The sequence below is a fragment of the Pongo pygmaeus genome, chromosome 17 (genome assembly GCF_028885625.2).
Source record: "Pongo pygmaeus isolate AG05252 chromosome 17, NHGRI_mPonPyg2-v2.0_pri, whole genome shotgun sequence".
NCBI classification, from domain to species: Eukaryota; Metazoa; Chordata; class Mammalia; order Primates; family Hominidae; genus Pongo; species Pongo pygmaeus.
This window is the reverse complement of record NC_072390.2, coordinates 65094548-65108539: the sequence shown is the minus strand read 5'-3', so window position 1 is coordinate 65108539 and position 13992 is coordinate 65094548. Positions and strand designations below refer to the sequence as shown.

At 50.4% G+C, this 13992-nt stretch overlaps 1 protein-coding gene across 50 annotated transcripts; it reads left to right on the top strand.

Annotated features, from left to right (window-relative positions):
- Positions 1-702: 702 nt before the first annotated feature.
- Positions 703-13310, top strand: MBD1 (methyl-CpG binding domain protein 1). Of its 50 annotated transcripts, none has more exons than XM_054460714.2 (17): positions 719-1082; positions 2217-2351; positions 4959-5073; positions 5165-5331; positions 5419-5501; positions 5745-5785; positions 6182-6328; positions 6435-6563; positions 6719-6793; positions 6918-7034; positions 7118-7186; positions 7811-7978; positions 8301-8600; positions 8693-8830; positions 9207-9338; positions 9424-9485; positions 10623-13310. In XM_054460714.2, exons 1-17 carry the CDS (start codon positions 1060-1062, stop codon positions 10660-10662), a joined length of 1941 nt encoding a protein of 646 aa, XP_054316689.1. In that variant the 5' UTR covers positions 719-1059; the 3' UTR covers positions 10663-13310. The 50 variants fall into 50 exon arrangements, with proteins under 50 accessions (XP_054316685.1, XP_054316689.1, XP_054316676.1 ...); XM_054460701.2 differs by having other exon boundaries at positions 728-1082; positions 7814-7978; positions 12338-13310; XM_054460717.2 differs by having other exon boundaries at positions 728-1082; positions 7814-7978.
- Positions 13311-13992: the final 682 nt, after the last annotated feature.

The window sequence follows — 13992 nt, the reverse complement described above, 5'->3', positions numbered from 1 at the left end:
TTCAGTGTGGTGGCAGCGCGCATTCAGTGTGGTGACACCGCCCACGCATGCTCCTGTCTCCCACCCAGAGCTGTCGTCCGCTGTGGACGCCAGACCCCGCCTTTTGCCCACAAGCCCCACGTTGGGGATCCGCCTCCTGCAGGGGCGCGCCCTCCCGCGTGCCTCAATTTACCTGCAGTGCGGCACCGCCCCTTTCCCCGCCCCGCGCGCTCCCGCAGCCGTTTGGCGGGGAGGAGGGAGCGGGATACGACCGCCCTGCGGTTGATGTTCGGAGGGACCCGCGAGCACAGGACAGACCACAGCGAGAGGTGGGAAAGGAGAGCGCCGGCTGGGCCAGGAAGGGCGCAGGCGCGAAGCAGCTTCCTTGCCGCGGTCAGTATCCGCTGTGGAGACCGCGGGAGGGAAGGGAGGGCGCAGGCGCAAGCCCTCCCCGACCACTTCCCTTCAGGTTGAGGCTGGAAAGCGCATGAGCCAGCTAGATGGGCAGCGAGGAGAGCCGCGACTGCCAGTCCCCCGAAGGGGCGCGAACTGTCGTTGAACGTCAGCACGCTGATGCAACTGGTTCTCGGCAGGGGGGCGCGCGCACCGCTGCGGAGCGCCAGCCCGTAGGCGCGGGAGCCTCCCTATTAAGGGCACGCGACGTCGAGGCAATAGTGCGCAGGTGCTTAGCGAGAGGCAGAGCCCGAGAGGCAGGCAGCGGACATCCGGTTCCGGGAGCAACGAACAGCCGCGGAGGCGACAGCTACTGCTTCAGAGGAGGCGGCCGCGGAGGAGGAGGAAGGGGAGGAAGGGGAGGAGGGCGAGGCGGGAGGCGCAGGAGGGACCCTAGCCATGGGTCCACGGGCCTAGAGTGGCAGAAGATACCGGCCTGGTGCCAAACTGGTGAGACAGCCTCGGGGCTGGACGTGGAGAGCGCTCAGGCGGAGGATGGGAAGGAATTGTGGCTCAGAACGCTGACGGGGAGGAATGAAGGGCCCTCAGGCCGATGAGGGGGAGGAATGGCGGCGTCGGAATACTGACAAGGAGAAATCGGGGAATTTAGGCTGAGGACGGGAAGGAATGGAGCTCAGAACTCTTGACAGGTAGGAGTGTCGGGATCCTGGGACGAGGACGGAGAGGAATGGTGGAGATCAGAACGCTAAAGGGAGACATCGGGGCATCTGAAGTTGAGAGAGAAATGGGGGTTCAGAACTCTGAGAGGGAGAAATGAGGGGCCCTCAGGCTGATGACAGGAGAAATGGAGGCTTTGGAATGCTGAAAGGGAGGAATAGGAGGCCCCATATAGAGGACGAGGAGCAGTAGGGGATCAGAACGCTGACAGTTAGGGATGGCATGATCCCGGGACAAGAACAGAGAGAATGGAGGAGGGTTCGGAATGCTGAGGGGAGAAATTAGGGTCTCTCAGGATGATAAGGGAGGAATGGAGGATGAGAACAGTAAGGAGGAGAAGTGGGGAACTTTCTGGCTGTAGAGGAAGGTTTGGGGGCTCAGACTAGAGAGAAATTGTGGGTCAGAACATTGAAGGAGAAGAAAAATAAGGGGGGAGCTCTTGGGCTAAGGAAGGGGAGGCATGAGGGGCTTCCAGTGTGAGGAATGGAAAAGGTGAGGGGCTGTTCAGGCTATGGGTTGGAGCAGTTGTGTCTCGCAGAGGAAGTCGAGGTTGTAACACTGAGGTAGCAGGATAAGAGGACATCAGGCAGAGAAGGAATGGAGTGGTTAAAACACTGAAGGAGGGAAATTAGGAACTCCTGGGTCAAGGAAGTGGGGAATGAGAGACTACTGAAGTCAAGTAGTGAGGACAAGAGAAATGGGGCCCTTCGGGGCTGAGGATGGGGACTATGGGGGTCTTGGGGTGATAAAATAGAGGGATAGAGGCCCTTAGGTCAGTGACAGGGAGGAATGAGGGGGAAGGATGAAAAGTTTCTGGATTGGCAGTGAGGAGAAGTGGGGTTGTCAGTCTGAGGATAGAGGATTAGGACACTGAGAATAAGAAACAGGGATCCTTGCGTTGAGGAATGACGAACTCCTAGGCCCAGAATAGGAAAGAATGGGGTGAGAGTATGAGGGGTTTCTTTTCCATATGTGGGCTGGTTGCCTGTGGCAGGTCCTAGGTCTTGGGCAAGCACTAATGGATACCAGTGATTTGTGTGGCCTGGGGCACAGTTTCGTCCCTTCCTAGAGCCTCAGTTTCCCTCATCCCTTCCACCCCCTTTCAGGCTACTGCTGCTTCCTGTGGCCTCCATGGCTGAGGACTGGCTGGACTGCCCGGCCCTGGGCCCTGGCTGGAAGCGCCGTGAAGTCTTTCGCAAGTCAGGGGCCACCTGTGGACGCTCAGACACCTATTACCAGAGGTACTGGGTGGGTAGTGGGCAGAGTCAGGAGTGGGGTACAGCCTGATTCTGGTAAAATCAAATGGTGTGGTTAAATTTATGGATGAAGTTTAAATTATGCACATACAGTTAATCCTGATTAGCAGATTTTATGTTTGCAATTTCACCTACTTAATAAAATTTATTTGTAACTTAAAAGTCACTACTCACAGCGCATTTGTGATTATTCAAGGATACGTACAGAGCAGTGAAAAACTGTCACTCAGTGCATGTGTTTCTAGCTGAGGCTGAAGGAGCCCTTTTCAGCTTTAATACTGTAAACAGGTGTCCTTTTCGTGGTCTGTTTAGTGTCACATTTTTCTAATTTTTGTACTTTTTGGTGATTTTGCTTTTTAAAATGGTCCCCAAGCATAGTGCTGAGGTGCTGTTTAGTGTTCTGAGTGTGAGAAGACTATGTCGTGCTTTACGGAGAAAATACAAGGCAGATAAACCTTTTTAGTTATCTGAGTTACAATGCTGTTGGCTGTAAGTTCAATGTTATGCATCAGAATTATGATACAACCAGAAAAAGAAGGAAATTTGCCTATATGTGCACAAAGCTGCTTCAGAAAGTACAGAAAGCATTTATAGTCTTGAAGCTATGTAAGAGATGAGAAAGCAGCTACATTGGTGGGTTCATGAAATGACGATCAATAAAGCATAATTGACAGCATTGTTGAGGAAAGCCAAAGTCATGTTACCCTGGGTTAGGAAAATATTAAGGTTATATCAGCTAGTGCTGGCTGACTTGCACATTTCAAAAGGCGACATGGCATGAAAAATGTTAAACCTGCATGCAATGCAGTTTCTGCTGATCAGGAGTCTTCCAAAGAATTTTAAAAATACCTGTTAAGTGTTGTACAGGAAAGGGATTGTGTAGAAGAGTGGTTTTCAATGTCAATGAGATTGGCTTGTTAAACAAGAATATTGGCAAAAAACCTTACAGAACACATACGGCCTCTAAAGCCCCTGGTTTGAGTCATTCAAAGACCATGCAAATAATCATTTGTAAAAAAAATATATATTAAGTAATGTGTGTTTAAACAGAAACACACACAAAACAAAAGTTCAGATGCTTTCAGGAACCTAACCCTGTATTTCTTCTAGGAGCAATGGTTTTGTATTCAATGTTCATGGCAGCTTTGTAGAACGTAACTACCATAACTAATGAGAGTCAGCATAGATGTTTATAAGCATTTACATGTGTTTAAGAAAGATTAATTATTAAGTTTCTATATTCCTTCTGATTTTTTAAATCTAAGTTGCTATCTTTACAGGTAAATATCAAATTACAAATTACTTTTTGTTTATATTTAGTTATAATTTATTCACATATTTATGTACTTGTATAAAACTTTCAAAACTTAAAAGTGCAATTGTCAAGAATAAAGGACCCGAGATTTCATTCTTAGGACAAGATAATAGTGAATTTGTCAGAATTTTGTAGATGCTGGTAGGAGGGATAAGACTCCTGGGTTACAGATCAAAGACAGTTTATTACAACAGTTGCAGGATCTAGAATACAGTAGTCTCCCCCTTATCTGCAATTTCATTTTCCACAGCTTTAGTTACCTGCAGTCAACCACCATCCAGAAATATTAAATGGAAAATTTTAGAAATAATTCATTAGTTTTGAATTGTGTGCCATTTGAGTAGCGTGATGAAATCTCACACCATCCCGCTCAGTCCTGCTCAGGAGGTGAATCATCTCTTTGTCCATATCCGTATCCATATCCATGTTCTATACACAACCTGCCTGTTAGTCACACAGTAACCATCTCAGTTATCAGATAGAAAAAACACAGTACATATTACATTAGGGTTTGGTACTATCCACGGTTTCAGGCATCCACTGGGGAACTTGGGATGTATCTCCTGCACAGGAGGGGGAATTACTATATTACTATTTTTGTGCCAGTTTCTGAATCCCAATTCCTACAGCATGACATGAAGAGGGTTGTATTATTATAGGAAAAGAACCCTGAGCTTAGAGAATCAAGTTTTTTTTTTAATATTAAGACAGTAAGTATGCTTTCCCTTTACCATGGAAGGAGACCCTATCTCTTATCTTCCAAGGTTGTTTGCTTTACAAACATCCTTGGAAAGATAGTTTATCAAAAAGGGCAATTGTTGTCTCTCTTGCAGGGCATACAAAAATGCAAGAAACCCATGGGGGTCCCCAAATCAATTACTTATACTTTAATTTGTGTGTAGTTGCATTTGTTTATATGTTTTTGAAACATATTTGTGTTTACTTGATTATATACTTGGTACATAATGCTAACATTTATATGTTATTTAATATATTTGTGTTTATTTTTACTTACATGAAATAGTTCCAGTATTACTAGTATTATATGTTGTAAATCTGTTCATCTGTTTACATTTATATTGTTTCTAATGTTTCTGTATGTGTTGGTATTTAGATTAATTTTTTTATGCTTTCAAGGTTAGTTGAGATGGGGCTGGGCAGGGCTCACAAGCCAATTCCAGGCTGCCTCCTGTATCTTGCCAGCCCTGTCAGAAGGTTGTATGGGTGAAATGGCATTGGCTCCACCTGGGTGCTAACCCATCATGGCCCATCCCTAGCCCCACAGGAGACAGGATCCGAAGCAAAGTTGAGCTGACTCGATACCTGGGCCCTGCGTGTGATCTCACCCTCTTCGACTTCAAACAAGGCATCTTGTGCTATCCAGCCCCCAAGGTACTTCACAACATGAGACGCCTAGCTAGGTGTGGATGTGCCACCCAACACCCACCCACTGACCCATATTCCTCCTTCTCTTACTTTCCAGGCCCATCCCGTGGTGGTTGCCAGCAAGAAGCGAAAGAAGCCTTCAAGGCCAGCCAAGACTCGGAAACGTCAGGTTGGACCCCAGAGTGGTGAGGTCAGGAAGGAGGCCCCGAGGGATGAGACCAAGGCTGACACTGACACAGCCCCAGCTTCATTTCCTGCTCCTGGGTGAGTGTTGGTCTAAGGTGAGCCAGATGGGTGAGGGTTGTGATTGGGGGTGCTCTTGGAGCCCCACACCTGCCTTTCCTATCCCAGGTGCTGTGAGAACTGTGGAATCAGCTTCTCAGGGGATGGCACCCAAAGGCAGCGGCTCAAAACATTGTGCAAAGACTGTCGAGGTGAGTGGCCTCCAGAGGATGGGGCATCGGGAGATAGGAACTGGAGCAGGTTCAATGTCATGCTAGGCTGGGGGTTGAATGTGGATGTCAGGATGGAGGCTACTAGCATGGTTGGAGGTTGGATATTGGAGATAGCAGGCATAGGTAGAGGTCGAATAGTGGAAGTCAGGGCACAGGCAGTGAGTGAAGTCAGATGTCTGTTGCTTCCTTTCCACTTTTCTTCTTCCTTCTTCCTCCCCACAGCACAGAGAATTGCCTTCAACCGGGAACAGAGAATGTTTAAGGTAAGCACAACCTGCTTCCTCTTCACAACTCTGCAGTGGGAGCAGGATGTGATGGAGCTGGTAGAGTCTGAAGGGATGATGATGGGTCCACAGGATGAAGAGTCATTTTATAGGGTGCTGTCCATAGGTCAGCAGACACAATAATGGGAATTAATGGGGTAATTAATTCCCATTACCATTAGTGCATCAGTAGACACAGTGATGAAGTTAACAGGGGACCAGTAGACATACTAATGGCCTCAGTGATGGTTACTAACCAGACCTTCTCAGATACAGTCATGAGGCTAATGGGGGACTAAAATTCATGGTGATGCGAGCTGATGTAGGGTCAGTAGACATGGGAGGACCAGTGCTTCTGGGGCAGGCCCGTGATCTCGTCCCTACCATTCCTGGCAGCGTGTGGGCTGTGGGGAGTGTGCAGCCTGCCAGGTAACAGAAGACTGTGGGGCCTGCTCCACCTGCCTCCTGCAGCTGCCCCATGATGTGGCATCGGGGCTGTTCTGCAAGTGTGAACGGAGACGCTGCCTCCGGATTGTGGAAAGGGTGAGTCGGGCAAGTGGAAAGAGCCCAAGGCTCACCTCGGCCCCTGGCCTTCATGGGCTTGGCCCCATGCTTCATGCCTCTGCTCCCACCTGCCCCCCACCAACAGAGCCGAGGGTGTGGAGTATGCCGGGGCTGTCAGACCCAAGAGGATTGTGGCCGTTGCCCCATCTGCCTTCGCCCTCCCCGCCCTGGTCTCAGGCGCCAGTGGAAATGTGTCCAGCGACGTTGCCTACGGGTAAGTCGGGCTGGAGGGAGCAGAGCTCATTCTGCTGTTAAAATCGTCGCTGCCTCTGCTTCCTTTCAACCTGGCCTTGCCTACCTCATGTCTTTCTTTTCTGCCTAACCCTATGCTCGCCTTTCTGGCCCCGCCTACCTGTCCCTGTCTGCCAGCACCTTGCTCACCGCCTGCGTCGCCGTCATCAGAGATGTCAGCGACGCACTCCCCTGGCTGTGGCTCCCCCAACTGTGAGTGCCTCACGCCACCCTCTGTCTGCCTGTCCCATGCATGGTTTCTGCACTTAGCGGGTGGGGAGTTCCTGTGTCTGCCTGGTGCCACCAAGCTGAAACCACCCTTTCTGATCTTTCCCAGGGTAAACATGCCCGCCGCAAGGGAGGCTGTGACTCCAAGATGGCTGCCAGGCGGCGCCCCGGAGCCCAGCCACTGCCTCCACCACCCCCATCACAGTCCCCAGAGCCCGCAGAGCCGGTGAGGCCCCAGTGGGTGGAGGGAAGGCACAACCCTGACCTTACCCAGTACCTGCCCTGACCCCACCCCATTTGCCTCTACAGCACCCCAGAGCCCTGGCCCCCTCGCCACCTGCCGAGTTCATCTATTACTGTGTAGACGAGGACGAGCTAGTGAGTGGCCCCACCCTACCTGGATAAGCCTAGACTCTCAGGATGCTTGGTTAACTTCAAAGAAGCAAATGCTGGAATGAGCCTATTGGGGAACAGCAAGGCACAATAATGGGTCCTAGGATGGGATGAGTAGATAATGGAGGACTAATACGGGGTCAGCAGGTGCATGACAGTGCTTCATGTCACATATACCAACACTCTGGTAGCTGATGCGGGGATTGACAGAGGAGCAGCTAGCACAGTGACTGGGGTTCACCTAGGATGAGCAGACAGAGTAGGCACAGTGATGGGAGCTAATAGAGAGTTATCAAAATGTTGCTGGAAATGGGGGTCAGAGACATTTTCTTGGTAGCTAGTGGTGGCCTAGGAAATACAGCAGTGGATACTGTAGTGGAGCAGCCACAGTCCTAATGGTATCAAAGGCCAGCTGGCACAGTGATAGTGGCCAGTGTTGAACTAGTGAATGCTGAGGAGTGACTAGCGGGGAGTCAGGAGGCTGAGACTAGTATGCAAGTAGCTCCCTCTTATGGGGCTAGAGGAGCACCAGGACCACCACTGGAATAGGCGTTGAGGATGGCCTCTCCTAGTCCTAGTTGACAGCACCACCCATTCCCCCCACCCCAGCAGCCCTACACGAACCGCCGGCAGAACCGCAAGTGCGGGGCCTGTGCAGCCTGCCTACGGCGGATGGACTGTGGCCGCTGCGACTTCTGCTGCGACAAGCCCAAATTCGGGGGCAGCAACCAGAAGCGCCAGAAGTGTCGTTGGCGCCAATGCCTGCAGTTTGCCATGGTGGGTGGGGCAGGAAGGGTCAGGTGGACGGGATAGGTTGGGCCAGGTGCCCCAGTGCCTGGAAGTGGTGGGCAGGCTTGGTAGGTGGGTGGGTGGGGCAGTAGCTTTGGTTGAGGATTAACAGACATTGTGCTTGGCTTAATGAGTCTAGGTGGCATTGGTGTTGCTAATAGGAGACTAGCAGGCTCAATGATGAAGGGCTCATACGTAAGCAGATTCCGTGCTGGGACTGATGGGAGATTAGCAGGCATGTGGAGCCGGGCAGGGTGGATGTGATTGGTCAGGACACCAGGTAGCCATAACACCCTATCTTTCCTCATAGAAGCGGCTGCTGCCTAGTGTCTGGTCAGAGTCTGAGGATGGGGCAGGATCGCCCCCACCTTACCGTCGTCGAAAGAGGCCCAGCTCTGCCCGACGGCACCATCTTGGCCCTACCTTGAAGCCCACCTTGGTTACACGCACAGCCCAACCAGACCATACCCAGGCTCCAACGAAGCAGGAAGCAGGTGGTGGCTTTGTGCTGCCCCCGCCTGGCACTGACCTTGTGTTTTTACGGGAAGGCGCAAGCAGTCCTGTGCAGGTGCCGGGCCCTGTTGCAGCTTCCACAGAAGCCCTGTTGCAGGTGAGGGCCCCACCCTGTCCTGCCTTCCCAGCCCCACCCAGCCGCATGCCAGGGAGCTGAGACCAAGTCTGCTGCAATCCTCCCTCACGCAGGAGGCCCAGTGCTCTGGCCTGAGTTGGGTTGTGGCCTTACCCCAGGTGAAGCAAGAGAAGGCGGATACCCAGGACGAGTGGACACCAGGCACAGCTGTCCTGACTTCTCCCGTATTGGTGCCTGGCTGCCCTAGCAAGGTGGGGGCAGTGATGGATGTTCTGTTGGTGCCGTAGAGGAGTGGTCTGTAAGCAGAGTGATGATGAGCCATGATGGTTCTCTTGAGCAGAGCAATAGATGTGCTGATTGCGACGTTTCTGCAGAATTACCCCGCCTGTCTAACAGACACCCTACCTCCCACAGGCAACTAGCTTTGCCCGCTTTGCTATCCAGCTAACAGAAAAATGGAGGTCAGTGAGGAATGGGAATGGGAAAGGTTGATAGGCAGAGAGATGGACTTTCTGTGTTGAAATGTAATGGAAGTAGGATTTGTCAGCACAGTGAGGGGTTGGCTGATAGACTTTCCTCAGGTGAACTCTGCCCTTCTAATGGTTGCCTGTTTCCTACTTCTCCCAGGCAGTAGACCCAGGCCTGCCATCTGTGAAGCAAGAGCCACCTGACCCTGAGGAGGACAAGGAGGAGAACAAGGATGACTCTGCCTCCAAATTGGCCCCAGAGGAAGAGGCAGGAGGGGCTGGCACACCCGTGGTCAGTGCTGGGGATGCCCCACCCTGCCCTGACCCTGCTGTAGCCCGAACAACCACATTGACCTATGGTGTTAATTCTTCTCTAGATCACGGAGATTTTCAGCCTGGGTGGAACCCGCTTCCGAGATACAGCAGTCTGGTTGCCAAGGTGTGCCCCACACAGTGAGGGGTGGGGAAGGAGTGGGCGTTGGCCAGATGTGGGCCCTGAGTTTTGAAAGTATAGCCAGCAGTTTGGCTTGGTGTGGTGGGAGGTAAAGGCCCATACCCACTATGCTGATCACAATTAATGAGGGGCATGTGTGTAGGACCCTAGAGATTTCTCCTGAGATCCAGCCCAATAACATTCCAGGTTAGGACTCTCCTTTGGGGATAGGGGAAAGACTTGGTACTCCGTTATGAGATTTGAAAGAAAAAGATAGGGAGTCTGGTCCCTATTTTCCTAAGGAATTTCTATAGGGGTCAGCTTTAATATATAAATTCTTATTCAGAGAATAATCATTTGCGGTCTTGAAGGCCTTTGGAGTCTCCAGGAGACCTCTGGGTGGGCTGTTGCCTGACATTGAGCAACGTGTATCAGAGAAGTGGTGCTGCGCTTGCCTGGGCAGTGGGATGGGCAGGAGATCTGGGTTCCGAGCTCTCTTTGTGAGCTGGGTTCACACGTAGTTGTGTGATCTCTGGTTGCCCTGCACTTCCTGGAGCGGCCTCTGTGGAAGGGCTTGGGCTGGATCTCTTGAGCCTTTCCTGAGCCTGTTGAGGTTTTTAACTTCAGATGCCATGCAGAACTGTCCCTGTAGTCCTGGCATAGAACAAAGGGTACATGCCTGTAAGGACTAGGGTGGTTGGGAGGACAGAGGAATGCTGGCTCCTGCAGAATGTTGACAGACCCTGCATAGAGCCCCAGACACTGGCGTTGTAAACTATTGGCCTAAGCACTTAGATTCCTTTGCTCCTACAAACCAGCCCACCAGGCTAGAAACCCTTTCATCTATACTTGGCCAATTACAGAAGTATTGATTGAGTTCCTGTTGGGTGCACAGCATTGAGGACAATGAGCCCTACAAAGCTTACCCTTCAGGAGACACAGGATACCTACCTTCAGGGAGCTTATAATCTGACTATGTACAAGCTGTCTATAATGGTAGTTTTTAGAAGATATAAAAAAAGATAAGGGATAATTAAGGGGAAGTGGATGGAGGACACAGAATAGTAGGAAATGGTTTTGTAATGCTCCATTGCGCACATAGCAAACCTCATTCAACATACAGACCTGCTCCCTCTTCCCTAGGTCCAAAGACCTTAAAAAACCTGGAGCTAGAAAGCAGTAGACTGGAGGCTTCTACAGACTGTAGGATTCAAGGTGATATTTGCAGACTGGCTTTATGAGAGACAACACTGATCTACTAGGGGCTGGACCCTAGATTGGTTGCCAGGGCTTGTGTGTGAATCAACCCTAGGAGGAAAAACCTACCACCAAACCAGAAGAGCAGGCCTAACAGTACTTTGAGCTTCTAGAAGAAGTAAGCGGGAAAGGAAGAGAAAGAGTAGAAAGTTGGTGCATCTTCTCCTCCCCAAGAGCCTGAGAAGTTGGATTTTAAAGGTGGGGGAGCTGGGTTGGAGAAAGGTAATATAATTAAAGCCACCACAAAACAACCTAAACAAGCCATGTTCATGAATAATTGTAAGTGGCTTCTGGATGAGACCTGGCAGTGTCTCTACATACTTCCTCAGGGAGATAGCAATTGAAAATGTAATTGAATAAATAAGGAAAGGAACTGCTATTTGGTGTGTTCCTCTGTGGACCCAGTTTATTTAATCCTTAAAATAATCTTTTTGGGAAGACATTGATTTTGCCCATTTATGTGGATGGGAAAACTGAGACTCATTAATTTGTCCAATGTCGAACAGCTGGTGTTAGTAGAGCCTAGACTCAAACCCAGCTTTTAAAGCCCTTGTTCTTTAAGCCACTAAACTGTAACCTGTAATCGTGTATGCACTAACAGGAGTTTTCGGTGACCTTGAAAACACAGATTACTATAATTACTATAATAAATCCCTTACATTCCTGTCTCTAGCATGGTTTAGGGAGTGCCAAGGCTCGATGTAGATGGGGTCACCTTGTCAGAGCATCTGTTCATACAGAAACTGGGTTTCCTGCAGACCCCAGGTGCTGCATAGGATTCCTCAAACCCTACAGGATGTATCTCCCTACTGGCTGCTGTCCATTTTGCTTGTTACCCTGACTCCCCCTCTTCAGCCAGAGCAGTCTTTGTTAACTAAAGCTGCCAGCCTGGCTCATCTTTCCTGACAATGTGCATCTCCTGCCCTGTGATGACCTTTGTGCTTGGCTCCTGCCCTCAGCCTGAATGTGTTCTAGGAGGCTGAATTCCTGCTTCGAGTCCTGCCCAAGGGCCAGTCTTGGCTCAGCCCTACCTCACTCTCTCCAATTCTTCATTCATAAAGTGCCAAAAAGATTAGACCTGTAATTTGTTAGCCAGCTTTACAGGGCCAGGACTGAGTGAGTGCCTCCTTAAACTTTGTATCCTGCGTGCCTCCCTTGCCTTACCCTAGTCCCAGCCCTGCAGCTTTAAGTAATTCAGACATGGATTAGCCATTTCCCAGTTCTATCTCATACAGTCCAGCCTCTGCCACCTTCCCCACCCCTTCCTTTATTCCACCCTAACTAGTTCAGCCCTAGTCAAGACTGGATAGACTGATACTGCTTGTTTCCCCCAGGAACTAATCACCCAACCCCAGTATTCTGGTAATTTTGACAATGATCTATATGAAATTTATTTGATTGACATTTAGACTCATGAGTTAAGCTTCTGCCGACCATGTATGTTAGGGTACAATCAGAGGAGCAGAACCACTAAGATAAAGATTATGTATATATGTATTTTAAGGGATTTATTATAGGGATCTGACCGCATGCCATTGTGGGAGCTGGTTAAACAGTCTCTGTACGGCTGTTGTCTTTGCATCTAATGCTGGAGCTTGAAGTCTGCAGGGCAGGCACTCGGGAAGGGAAGATGGATGTAAAGTGTGGGAGACCGAGGACACAGTGGAGCCCACGAGCACGAGCTGGAACCCACGAGGATGGCCTGGAACCCATGTCAGTCTCTCACCACCTCCAGCTTCGATGATGTGGGTGTCCTGCAGAAGAAGCTGGTGCCCTTCCTCACAGAGTTAAATATGCATCTGGCCCAGGAATTAGAGAAGCTGAAGGGATGATCCTGGGGAAGGTGGAGCAGCTGCAGGCCTGGCTGCAGGCCTGACTACTGCCCACACCAATGAGGTGATCCAGCAGATACATGGCAACGTGTGAACTGCAACAGCGCCTGGTGCCCCAGCACCAGCCTTCCACGTGTAAAAACAATATGCTGCTGCTTCACTTCCGCCCTCCGGTTATCAAGCAAAATGTCTCTTGTGGCCCATCTTACTGGAAGAGAGTTCTGGGAAACATAGCCTCACCAAGGTGACACATTACAAAGCCACCCTACCATGAATCCGCTCCCAAGGGTCTCACTGCCCACCTGAGGATAACTCAATATAACTATGTTGCTGAAAATGCAAAGCTGAAGACCATGGATTTCATGGTGATTCCAGCAAGTGCAGAGATTCTATGAAGCCCACCCAGAAAAAACTTGCTGGTCCTGGCTATTTTTGTGTCATTTATTCAAGTATTGAGAACCTGGCCTGTGGTAGGCACTGTACTTAATACTAGGATACAGAAATGCAAAAGATACGGCCCATGCAATTTTATTAAATGCATCAATATGTATTACAAATGGTGAATGGATTTCCAACTTTATCATGGAATTTAATGCTGAATATATAGAATTCAGAAAATTGTTGGGAGGACAGCCCTTTTGTGAACCTTGTTTGGGGCACAGTAGGAATTGGAAATAATTTAGTTTCTATCTCTAAGCTGTTCTATTTTAAAATTATTTTTAAATTTTTATTGTCCCACTTACTTACATGCTTAGTGTTTCTTTTGGGAGTGGTTTGGTGGGAACAGTGTTGACTGCCTCTGAGAAACTGGGATAGTGGGTGGGAAGATCAAGGTCACTTCTTTCCAAGGACCCTGAGCGATTCACTTACCTAGGCCGCGGGGGCGGGGGGTTGGCTGAAGGCTGAGGCTCTTGGTGCTCAGCACTGGCCGGACACCTTCAACCTGCTGGTGGGTCCGCCAGAGGGCGCCGGGGCGAGAAAGCCTGTAGTTCCCGGCCACTGTCACCCACCGGGGCCCTGGAGGCACAGCCCGTCACCCATCACCCCTGGCCTGGCCGCCCTGGGGCGTGGTCTCCGTCTGGCGCAAACCCCAGTACCTGGGCTAGGTCCAGAGGGAAGCTGAGTCCCCTCTTCAAATAGTGGTAAAACAGGCAAAACCGAACTGGGGTTAAATTTCGGAGCTCGCCCAGGGTGAGGGCGGGGCTCGACGACCTAGGACGTTCGAGTGCAGCCGGGTGTCGCCAAGGGTCGGTTTACCCCATCGCCTCAGAAATTCCGACGAGGCCCCCTGGGCTGCACAACCTTGGGAATCCCCAACGGGCGGCCCCGAATCTGCGCCGATTTTCCCAAGCTCTACTCCGGGCCCAAGGCGTTTTCATTGCTGCCTTCCCGGAGGATGTGTGGTGGGGGTGGTTCCGCCCAGA

Bases quoted from the DNA above. Each gene is read 5' to 3' on its own strand.
- MBD1 (XM_054460700.2), top strand. From the start codon at position 1,060: ATGGAGCTCAGAACTCTTGACAG. The intron at 1,083-2,216 runs GTAGGAGTGTCG...ACCCCCTTTCAG, and splicing joins GAGCTCAGAACTCTTGACAG to GCTACTGCTGCTTCCTGTGG. The intron at 8,831-9,206 runs GTGGGGGCAGTG...TACTTCTCCCAG, and splicing joins TGCCTGGCTGCCCTAGCAAG to GCAGTAGACCCAGGCCTGCC.